General features: G+C 46.8%; 1 protein-coding gene across 5 annotated transcripts in view; it reads left to right on the forward strand.

The window, feature by feature from the left end:
- Nucleotides 1-5,793, forward strand: part of OLFM2 (olfactomedin 2) — a 178,192-nt gene extending 172,399 nt beyond the window's left edge. For all 5 annotated transcript variants that reach the window (XM_083428278.1, XM_083428276.1, XM_083428277.1 and 2 more), the window contains exon 6: nucleotides 4,940-5,793. In XM_083428278.1, coding sequence (XP_083284404.1) covers nucleotides 4,940-5,617 — 678 coding nt within the window. In that variant the 3' untranslated portion in view covers nucleotides 5,618-5,793. The remainder of the gene's footprint in view (nucleotides 1-4,939) is intronic.
- Nucleotides 5,794-12,456: the final 6,663 nt, after the last annotated feature.

Here is a 12,456-nt window from a genome sequence, read left to right on the forward strand (position 1 = left end):
GCCACACATTGCCCTCATGGCTATGAGGTGGTCAGCTTGGTTACCATTTTTCTCTTGAAAAGTACATAGAGCTGAAGGGGAAAATTGGAAGAGTGACAACCTTCCCCACTTCCAGTTTCAGCTCCATGTGCTTTTTCAAGACTCAGATTAATTCTTCTGGACATGACTCTTCCCCAGATCCATTAGAAAAATGACGTGTTTGTGCACACTTTCTCTCTTTTATGATTTGGGGAGGGGAATTCGAAGTGACCAGAGTGAGTAGCAGCCATGGCACGTGCTCAAAAATAAAATGTACCCATGGGCCTAATAATGCAGGTTGGCAGCCCTGGGATTCCAGGGTGTGAGGATGAAGGAATCTAGACTAGCTTTCTCCAAGAGATGCTGGTTCTCTGTATTCTAGAATGGCATGCTCCAAAAAGGGTTGTATCACATGATTTTATTTCCTAACTATATAGATTATCACCAAGAACATTGCAGGTATTCTGCACGAGGACAGGCTAACCATATGGCTGACTGGGCAGTCTACCCATAGACTGGTTGGTAGGGGACTCATGTCCCGGACCAATGCATGTTTGAATTCATGAAGACAGATTTCCCATGCCTGCAATGGCTGAGTTGTGGCCAGTAGCCCAGATCACTTTAGACATGGACATAGGCTAGGGATCACATGGAATCTAGGCTTCGTGTCCAACTTCCACTGCCATCTCAAATTCATGTCTGTCTTGGCAGTGTAGATACCCTAGGATGAAGGGGACACCTTGTAAATACTAGCTACTGGAAACCACAGGAGAGGAGAATGCTGTTGTGCTCAAATTCTGCTTGTGGGTTTCCCACTGGTATCTGGTTGGCCACTGTGAGAACAGGATGCTGGATTAGGTGGGCTATCGGCCTGATCCAGCAGGACTCTTTGTATGTTCTTATCACCCAGATGAGTCACAAATGAGGCCCCAGAACTGGAATGTCAAAATAGTCTAAACTAAGAGGATACACCAGTCCTTGGAAGGAGAAGGCAAGATAGAAATGCGATCAGTAACTGGGAAGTTACATGAGAGACTGGATTCCTGGTTGAACTGGAATTTGAAAAGGGTTTCCTCTTAGGCAGAGCTGGCCACACTGTCTACTACCCTACATAGCCACTTTGGATTTAACCAGCTCTCTCTTGAGATATTTCCACCAGGAACACTATTCTAAAACCTGACATATGTAACAGCTAAACAATAACTCCAGGTTTCAGGGGACTCTCAGCAAGTGCTCCTGTTGGACCCCCTCCAACATTGGTGGGCCCCTTGCCACTATCAACTGCAGTAGGTGTCTCTGAGACACCATTTAAAATTTCCCACAGTGCCCCTGAAGCAAGTGGTGCTCCAGAGCAGTCTTTTCCAACCTCATGCCTTCCAGGTGTTGTTGGACTACAACTCCCAGCATTCATGGCCATTGAGCAGGGCAGCTAGGACTGATAAGAGCTGGAGTCCAGCAACACCTGGAGGGCACCAAGTTGGGAAAGGTTGCTCCAGGGCATTATGGGGAATTTAAAATGGTGGTTCATTGACCTAGCATTATGATCACAGGGGAGGAATTAACACTGGTGGACCCCCAGCAGTTATCTGAGGGAGGTGGGAGCTGAGGCGGATAATATTAATGATCAAGTCAAATGATCAAGCTGCAAACCATAGTTTTTGCACTCTCAGTCTTCAGTCCCATCTGATTAACTTCTGGTGATAATGCAAACTTTCTCAGTGTCTTATTTCTAGTTGACAGTTGGCTCCAGGGGACTTGGAAAGCATGCGTGTTATATGTCTGGCTGTATCTCTCCCCCTCCCACTATGCCTTTCCTTTTGAGTGAATTATATTTTAAATTTCAAAAGGTAGCCCTGAGCTTTGGAGAGAAAGAGAGGAGGGGAGGGGGAGGGATCCAGTTTAGGCACCAAACACAGCTAATCCGATGCAGGGAGATGTCAGCTGCTCCATCAAATGGGCTTAATTGTTTAAAGAAGAATGAAAGGGGAAGAGAAAGGCACAGATCCCTGGGGCTGCTCTGCTGAGCCCCAGTGTTAGGCAGAGAGCAAAGAAGCCTCCGGCAAAGTTTATACACTCAAGGCTTCCTGTCTCCTTTGCCAATGTTTGAAGCAAACAGTGGAGCTCTCCAATCTGGCATCTGGTCAGGGCCTGTGAGAGCTGATGATGAGCATGTTAATGGTCTGGACCAATTGTGCAGCTGACAATGAGCTGAGACTGGAAGGATGTGCTGCTTGGGCTTCAAAAGTGCTTGCCAAGTTGCTGTGATGCAGAAGGCAAAGGGCATTTGCAGGGGACTGCCATTGGGTCCCACTAGTTAACTGCCCTTGCAACCCTTGCTACCAGGTTATTTTTCACCATCTCCCACCACAAGCTTATTCTCCGAAGGAAAAACAGAGAGAGAGCTATGAAGGCAAGCTACAGTGAAAGACTCAGCAAGCAAGGAAAGGGTTAACTCGGCTTGTGGTCAGTGCTTGTGCTGACTGCCCAGAGGTCACATTTCAGAGATGGTTGCCATCTTGCATGTGGCACCAAGGGCAGTTGAGTATCCTATCTGGAAGGAGGAGCTTGCTCCACAGATGCACCAGTGTCCTGTGCTGGAGCAATCTCATGCACCCTCTGGGGATCAGAGGGAGAGAAAGAAGGCCTTGATCTGGGTTTGCACAATTCCAGTGAAATGGTCTGCGCACGGGGTGCGACAAAATCTTAGAGCAGTAAAATCTTAGATACCAGTAGTATATGTGAAAAGGATCTAGGGGTCTTGGTGGACCACAAGCTTAACATGAGTCAGCAGTGTGATGCAGCAGCAAAAAAAGAGCTAACTCTATTCTAGGCTGCATCAACAGAAGTCTAGTGTCCAGATCAAGGGAAGTCATAGCCCCACTCTCTTCTGCCATCTGCCATGGTCAGACCACACTTGGAATACTGTGTCCAATTCTGGGCACCACAATTTAAGAGGAATGTTGACAAGCTGGAAGGTGTGCAGAGGAGAGCAAAGAAAATGATTAAGGCTTATGAGGAACAGTTGAGGGAGCTGGATATGTTTAGCCTGGATAAGAGGAGACTGAGAGGAGATATGAAAGCCACCTTCCAATATCTCAAGGGCTGCTACATGGAGCAAGCTTGTTTGCTGCTCTGGAAGGTAGGACTTGAACCAATGGCTTCAATTACAAAAAAGGAGATTCCAACAAAACTTCAGGAAGAACTTTTTGACACTAAAAACTGCTCAAGGTACCCCTGTGGAAGCAGTGCAGAGAAAGATACAACCAGAGGGTGGAGTGTGAAGAAGGAACCACGGGAATGACTGCAGATACTAGAAATGTGCAACAACCACAGGATTGCAAAGCATTGAGCAGCAATGCTCTGCCTTCCAGGCTTCTAACTAATCTGGTTCCCCAAGGGGTGGAGCTGAAGTTTTAACTGTTTGTGTGCTGTCTGCAGCTTTGCTTCCCATTTGCTATTGTTGCAGAGCACTTCTGATCCTTCAACTGGCCCAAGTGTGGCAGTTCTAGCAGTTTTTCTCAACCTTGCATGAAAAGCTGCATGAATCGAAATTCTTTTTTCTACACAGCTGCTGTACAGAAGTGCAATGAAGGGTTTCCTCCTTTGTGCCTGGGGGCACCTTCCCCATGCAAAGGCCATGCTCCCAGCCTCTTCCCTCACCTGCTGCATTCAGGGAATACATTGCTTTAGGAACAGGCACCTCTGGCCATTTGGGTCTCTCAACTACTGCGTTCTTCAGTTATGTTCTCCACATTTAAAAAGTACTCATGAAAATTCATGAGCCTTTTAGTGCTTTTAGAGCCTTTTCTAATACACACATTTTAGCATGCAACTTTTGTGTAATAAACAGTATCCATCTTTGCTAGCAGTCTAATGCATTTGATGTATTCTTTTTGCTAATCCATAAGCATTTTTATGCACACTTTCTACTAAATGATGCATTTTTGGACATATTTGGCTGGAGACTGCACTGCAAAATTTAAGGATGGGGGGGATGTCGGCCATAGGAGCCAACTCTTCAGCCGCCCCCCCCCCCATAAAATATTTGAGGCAGCCAAGCCATCTTAAGTTGATGGGCATTACCTTTCAAATGGTGTGCATGCACCACATCATGTGATCGATTATGCAGGGTGCCTCCAACCACCCCAATCCCACGAACAGCTGGAATAAGGGGACTTTGTTATCTTTCTGCCTGAAAGGCCAACCCAGAAAGGGTGTTGATGGGGCAAAATCCTGATTTCAGAAATGCAACTCCTCCTAAATTCTACCTGCTCTGCTTTTGGTTCAGAACATCCAAACGAGCCTGCTCAGGAGGGCGCGAGACATCTTCTGCACCCCATCTTTGTTGCTGAAGTGGGCAGAGCAGGGTGCCTCTTGTGAGCCGCCCCTTTAGGGTCTGAGGAATTAGGGAAGGGGAGGCAGAAGCCCTTGCAGGACGCCCTGACTCCCCCACCCCCACCCCAACTAATGAGCCGCTGAAAGGGAGAAGGTTCCAGTGCATGTGGCTAGCGGGACTCTCCAACTGGCCAGCTGCACCTCAAGACCCCCATTCATTAATAAATTAGGAGTCAAATTAAATAGAGAGGTTACAGTGCCCTCTGGTCATTTAAAGCAACACATGCATTAACTAGAAGCTTAAGAAAAGGAAATGTGCCTGCTTTCTTCCAACAAGGGCCACCACTAGAAAGGCCTCTTCTTGCGCATCTCCCTTGGGTGGGACACACAGAGAAGGGCTTCTGATGAAGACCTTAGGGTCTGGGCTGGAAATTTAAGTGGGGTAGATGATGCTCTCTTTTTTCCATTTCGATTTTCAGCTTTGGACCTCAAAATACCTGTTCTTCCTATATAGCTGCACTGAAGTGATCTGGTACAGAGTAATCTCAGCAGGGCCCATTCTAATGCCCCTTGTGCTCTTCCTTAGGTCTGGTACATGGATGGCTACTACAAAGGCCGTCGTGTCCTGGAATACCGTACACTCAATGACTTCATCACGGGCCAAAACTTTGTCCAGCACCTGCTGCCTCATCCCTGGGCTGGCACCGGCCACGTGGTCTTCAATGGGTCCCTCTACTACAACAAGTACCAGAGCAACATAGTGGTGAAGTACCATTTCCGTTCACGGAGTGTGGTCGTGCAGCGCAGCCTCAACACCGCTGGCTACAACAACACCTTCCCCTACTCCTGGGGTGGCTTCTCAGACATCGACTTCATGGTGGATGAGAATGGGCTCTGGGCAGTCTACACCACCAACCAGAATGCTGGCAACATTGTAGTAAGCAGGATGGACCCTGTCACGCTGGAGATTCTCCGTAGCTGGGACACCGGCTACCCCAAGCGGAGTGCAGGTGAATCCTTCATCATCTGCGGGACCCTCTATGTGACCAATTCACACCTGGCTGGGGCTAAGATCTATTTTGCCTACTACACAAACACTTCTAGCTATGAGTACACGGATATTCCCTTCCACAATCAGTATTCCCACATATCCATGTTGGACTACAATCCCCGGGAGAGGGTCCTCTATACCTGGAACAATGGCCACCAGGTCATCTACAACGTGACTCTTTTCCATGTCATCAAGACTTCAGGAGAGTTATAATCCCATAAGCAAAGAGGCCTCAACTCTCTCTCAGTTGTCATTTTTGTTCATTTTCTCTCTTATCCTTGTGGGTTTGGGAGGTGGGGGAGCACTGCGGCCTGCAAACTCAGTGGCCTGGGAAAACACTCCGTGATGCCATTATTTCTACATAATAAAGCAAACAGATTTCTTCTTTCTCTCTTTTCTCTCTTTCCTGTGGTTGATGACGCATGGATCTGGTTTGGGGCTTCTTTGGGGGGTGGCGGCTATTTTTTTATTGATTTTATTTTATTTACCAGTGGCAAATAAAGACAATCTCGTTGAGGTTAGATGGAGTTTGGGCCCTTCTTGGTTCAATGAATGACTTGGATGCTGGGAGATATTCAGGGTTCCAACTGGGGATATGGGCATTGGCTTTGAAAACAAAGATCCAGCCTTTTCCTTTGAAAGCTCCAAGGAAACGCAAGAGGAAAATCGTCCTTGGGAGGCTGTGAGCTCCAGTTCTGCGCCTCCCAACCCTCTCTAAAGCTATGATTTGGACTACAGCTCCCATCAGCCCCAACCAGCATGTGCTAACTAGGGATGATAGTTATTGTAGTCCAAAACCTCTGGATGTCTTCAGGTTGGCAAAGGCTGCGCTAAGGGCTTCTTCTGTGGGAGTTTGCCTCCCATCAGCTAGGCTGGCTCCATCTCCCTAGGGAAGACTGCTTGGTTCACTTTTAATGGGAACCAATGTAATTCAAATTCCCTGAACCAATACGCAACCCGAAATGCAGGTATCTCTCAGGTCCTCCTTGCAGGCTTCCCACAGCCATCTGGTTGGCCACTGTGAGAACAGGATGCTGGACTTGGATGGGCACTGGCCTCATCCAGCAAGGCTCTTCTTAGGTTTTTAAGTTGACACTTATCTGAATTTTTCACTGCAGTTCAAAAAACATGCACACACACAGCTTCTATTGGGAAATAACATACAACAATTCATTCTGTTAGAGGAACAACTTACAAAAATGTGTTTGTTAGTCAAAATCCCATGCAAAAATGAACATATTAGGAAAGATGTGTATGAAACCACCCAGACTAATGTGTGGGCTAGAACTTAGGTCTCTACTGCCTTGCATACCAAAATACATTTTTTTTTTAAAAAAATGTATTTTTTGACAGAAAGAAATTTAAAAATTCAAAATGCTTTTAAAAATGGGTCCTTAAATGTGAATGTCCATGCAAGTAGTTGATTTTTTAAAAGGCAAATTAATGCAGAAATGGGACAGAACAGACTTGCGTCTAAACAGATTTAAAAGTTGGATGGATCTGGAAAAGTCTGACCGGCCCAGCCCTACACCCGCCCATAAAACTCCCAGTTTGCAGCCTGGAGAGCTGTTTTGCTGCTCTTAAGCTGAAAATACAGTGGGAGATGTCGTTGCCAGTGGTAGCTCTGCAGTCTACCATTCATAGACAGGGAAGGAAAGAACAGGAAAAAAATGACATTGTCTCCTGTGTAATGGGAGGGACAGTAGCTTAGTGGTAGTGCACAGGCATGGCTTGAGAGCTGCAGAGGAAGAAACAACAAGTAGGGCAGGAACTGGTCAGAAAAGCCTTGGAGAAGCCCTCTGGATTGGTAAAATGATCTGCTGTGGAAGAATCATCCCTGCTGAGTTTCTGCATGAATCACCATCTCCTGACTGGGTCATTTAGCAGGTGATGGGAAATACCTCTTTTTGCCTGAGAGTGTGGAGAGGCACTGAGGAAGAATCAACAGGATTGGGCAAGATGGACAGAGTGTCTGATCTGGTGTAAGGCAACTACCTACACTTCCCATGAAGGAGGCAGGCTCAGAGGCAGAGACACAACAAGCACCTTCCTCTGAGGAGAGGTCATTCTCCTCAATCTTAATGTTAGGAGCAATCAAGTAATCCAAATCAATGCAAATATGGGCAGAATATGTTCTTCTTGGCAGATGCTGCTTGCATGAAGGGACAGCCAGAGAAACAACAGGCAGAGACACAACGCAATAGATTCCGTGGGTTCCCAGGAGATTTGATTGTGCCAAGAATACTCCCCATTCTCCCACTCCACCCTACCAGTGCCCTTGCACATAATTTGTGCAAGGAAATAGCTGCTGTAGCCCAGCAGGATGGAGCATCAGCCAATGGTTTCTGGCCCTTCCCGACAAGTTGCCCAACAAAGCACCTAGCAAATTGCTATTCAGAGTGAATCATGTTGCGAACTTCCCTTGAAACTGAAAAGAATATTTTAGCTGCAAGAACAGTCCTATTATGCCCTGGGCAAAACAGCTGTCTCCCTTCCTGACAGAATTTTACAGGTTGAAGAAACGTGAGTTTAAAGATTTTGTTTTAAATATCTTGGGGGTTTTGGAAAACACACAAGGTCATTCAGGAGGAAGGCAGGTCTACACCACCCCCAATCAAAAAGGCAGAACCATGTCACCTCCCAGGATACTTTCAGGCCTCCCACAAGCCAGCTTTAAGAATCCCTCAATAGCTATTATGCTTGCAGCTCTGAGCAGCGCTGAATTAGCCAGGTGACAATGTTTGGTACAGTGCAATGTCCAAGGTCGACTGGAGTCCTTCCAGTTGTGAAGTGAGCTGAAAAGGTGCCCATGTGAGGTACGTAAAATTAGAAGTTAAGCGAGGCTACTGTTGCAGGAGGCTGTGATCACTGTGGCCTGTTAATGCTGACGGAAAAGAAAACTGAGTTCACAAATCACAAGAGGCGTGAGAACCTCAGTTAGTTAAATATTGTTATTGATTTACTTGGTTTACGGGCGGCAGCTGCCCCCCTTGGCTACACCCATGCACCCCAAGACATTTTGGCGCCTGAGGCAAACTACAAAATGGCACCCTCCCAACCAGGTAAGAAGGGGTGAGTGAAGATCTACATCAGGAATCAGGCAGGGGATAGCAAAACAACCTTACTTGATGACTGAAGTGGGAATTAAAGGCCATCTAGGGCTCCCTGCTCTGAATCATGCTGAGCTGGTGTAGAGCCCAGGAGACCTCAAAGGGCAGCTCCTGCCATTTTGTCCTGGGCGGGAGGAGGGGGGTGAAGAGACCAGCAGTGCTTCCTATTTGCCAAGAGGTCACTGTAGCAGCAGCATTGTGGGGTGGGGTGGGCTGATGAAGAGGGTGCGCCGCAGCCATCACTGCTATCATGGCAGCAGCAGTGGGCAATGGATTCCTTGGAGGCCAAATCTGCTGCCTCTGTGTATCCTGCTGCACAAGGCAGTTGCATAACCTTACCTCATGAGTGGGCTGGCCCTGGCCACACCTTGAAATTCAGATTGAGGCAAGGAAAGTTTTCCAGCCTGAGGGCCACATTCCTGCCTGGGCAGCCCTCCAGGGACTGCATGCCACTGATGGGAAGAGGTGGAGCCAAAAGTGGGTGGGACCAGAAGAAAAAATAGGGAAGAGCAATGGATGTGACTCTTACTTTAGCAGCAGAATGCATTGCAGAAATGTAAAAACCAGCACTTGCACCTCTTCCACCCTATCTCTCGATTCTCCATGCAGGCAAACAAGAGTCATTCAAGGACAAATTCCAGACTAGTGAAAGCACTCAAAAGGGCGAGTGAAGCATAGAGCTGATGAGGAGTGTGGCTTTGGGGAAATCCCCAGACCCAGATTGAGAGGCCTCAAAAGCCACAATTGGCTCCCAAGTCCCAATTTTAAGGAACTCTCTTCCGGTTGAGATCAGAGAAGGCTCCTCCCTATTGAATGTTTGGCACCTTCTGAAGTCTTTTGACTGAGGGGACAAGGAGGAATTAGGGGAACAGGGAAGGGGTGTCTTGATGTGTGCTTGGAGTCAGGTGAATGGACTCGATAAGCAGCAGGACTGATACTGTGGAACCGAGACCTACGTTCCAAGATCAGCAAACAGGATTCTAGAAGCAAGAGGTTCTCACGCCTCTTGTGATTTGTGAACTCTCCCCCCCCCCAACATAAAGCCTGCTCCCCTAACATAAATTGTGGCTACCCCAGGGTGGGGTGCTAGGCAGAATGGCCTCAACTGTTGAGTTTTGTGAACAAAATTCAGATCTGTGTTACAGACATCAACAAAATGCAAGCACAGAAGGAGGGCCATTTGGAGTGGCTTTTTCTCTTTGAAATGCAGGGAGGAATGCCAACTGTAGGGGGGAGCATGAGAGAGCACTTACTTTGCAGGGTGAATATCTTGTGCTTTGTCGGCTAGTGATAATTCTTTGAGATCTACAGCAGGACTCACCTAGGCGCTTGCTATCCGCCTTCGCGTGTCTCAGATAAGGCTCTTGGCATAGCCAAGTGGACATTTGTTTAAGCAGCGGAGATCCTATCGCTCGTCTCAGTGGCTGACACCAAATTGACTCAAAGAAGTGATCAAAGGCAGGCACCGTCCATCTTGCAATGTAGCTTAGGGCTGAGATATTCTCTGCCTGGGAGGATACAACAAACTCATTTACTCTATACTGTGCAAGGATTCATGTGCCTTCACATCTCCCAGGGGTTATGAGAGATAATAGGTTTTACTCTAGCAGCACCATGTGGTCCAGTGTTTCTCAAAATTGGGTCCCCAGCTGCTGTTGGACTACAACTTCCATCATCCCTGTTCTACTAGCTAAGGAAGATGGAAGTTATAGTCAAGCAACAGGGAGGCTGTTTCAGGGCAGGAGACTGGATTGAAACCACTGTGCTGTTTGACACATTTCAATATCACTATTTCAGACCTATTCTAAGGACGTAGCAGACTTTTATAGCAGGCATTTTCAGGGCATCTTTGATTACAGTTACAACTGAATTGATCCCACAGCATAATGTGGAGATTCCTCCTTGGACAAAACATCCCAGGAAAGGAATGGGGGAGGAGTGTTAGTTAGCTTGTCCTAAACCCCAGTTTTCTAATTTTTAAATGCCAAAAGCATTCCAACCATTTAATTTGAGGGGAATGCCATAGCTCTGTGGTAGAGCATCTTTTATGCATACCAAAGGTCTGAGGTTTGATCCCCAGCATCTCCAGGTAAGGTTCTCTGAAATCCTGGAGATCTGCCAGCAGACAGTGTAGTCAATACTGAACTACATGGACCAATGATCTGGCTCAGCTTAGGGCACTTCCTATGTTCCAAGTTCTGGCAACAGTTTCTCAGCGTGGGTCATCCACTCACTCCTGCTGTTGTGTCACACCACACCCGCTGGTGGTATATCAATCCACAATTCCATAACATTACAGGCAATGCAGTGTAAAAGCACCAACTAAGAAAAGTACACAATAAGACCCATGTCCCAACACACCCCAAGGTTGCGATCTTAACCTCATTTACCTGGGAGTAAGCTCTCTTTAATTCAGTGGGACACATTTTTGCATAGGCATGTTTAGGATTGTGCTGGAAATTACTTTCTAGTGAATGGTGTTTTATAAGTAAACAGCAGGTATGTGGGGCGGGGGTGGGGGCAATATGGCTCATGACCCTAGCCTTCATGGACCCTATTAACACAGTTTAGGAAAACAAACGTTATAAATTGCAACAGTACACCAGGGATGCATCCTAATGCAGACCCTTCAAGTGTCTCTATTTACAGGGACATCCCTGATTTAGATAAGCCATCCCAGTTTTTGATTTGATCCCGAAAAGTCCCACTTTTCCTTAGGATATCCCTATTTTCATTGGATAAATGTTGGAGGGTATGGAGTTATCCAACCACTGAGCCATCTGAAGGCAATCCTGTATAGCAAAGGTTTTTTTTAATGTTTTGTTACGTTTTTATATATGTTGGAAGCTGCCCAGAGTGGCTGGGGCAACCCAGTAAGATGTGTGGGGTATAAATAGTAAAATTGTTGTGCTGGAAAGGGACATCCCTATTTTCATTGGAGAAATGTTGGAGGCTATGCTAATGTGCACTTTTCCAATCTCCATTTATAGCAATTCTCCCTCTGCAATCCTAGGCACTTAAAAAGTATTTAAATTTGGATCAATTCTGCCCATAGAAATTAATTTACCCCACATCTGCTTAAGAAGGAAACAGATAAATAAGCTGCTTCAAGTGAGTGCAAGCAAGGAAACCATCTAATGTTTTGCAGTGTTGGGGGTGTTGGCACCAAAAGTGTTGACATCAAAAGAAGGAACAGAACCTCTTCCACTCTCTAAATAATCATTTCTTAAATAACTGAGACCATGGGCCACCAACATGTTGCTCACAAGGGCCAGCAAGCACACCAGGACCTTCTATGATGCTTGTGAAAGGTCTCTGGAAATATCAACATGTATGTTTGCTCTCCCTGTGCCATTCCTGTTTGCACTGGCTCAGCCTCTCCTAACACTGAACACCCTGAAGCATGCCCACATTTCATGAGATCCCAGGTCTAAATGCTCATCCTCCAATCAGTCAGCTCATGTATCCACAGCAGGTGACCAGAGGAGGAATGACCGCTGGGAGGATCACAGAAAACAGAAATGCCATGATGCACCTGCATCAGCACAAATGGACACCTTCATCTGCCCAACCTGTGGCAAAACATGTCTCTCCCATATCAGTCTCTACAGCCACAGCAGGTGTTCTAACTCTCCAACAGTTTGATTTTACGGTGTCTCCTGAGACAGATGGATGCCAACCAACCATGTAAGTTGCAGCTGAGGGGAAGCCAGGCCTGCCTTGAGACCATGCAAGCCGGACTGGGGGAGCTTAACCTTTTCTCTTCTTGACACAGTCATGAGAAAAACTCTTCTCTGAAGGTGCTCTTTGCATTTCAAGGGACTCTCACATTCTCCCATCATGTCTAGCATGGCCATTGGTCTCTGTCCCCTCAAACTGAGCCTTTTGTCCCTATGCACACAGGCACACCAACACACACCCTTACATCTGAGATCAACCCCT

This window comes from Podarcis tiliguerta (assembly GCF_965153285.1).
Source record: "Podarcis tiliguerta genome assembly, chromosome: 2".
Taxonomy (NCBI): Eukaryota; Metazoa; Chordata; class Lepidosauria; order Squamata; family Lacertidae; genus Podarcis; species Podarcis tiliguerta.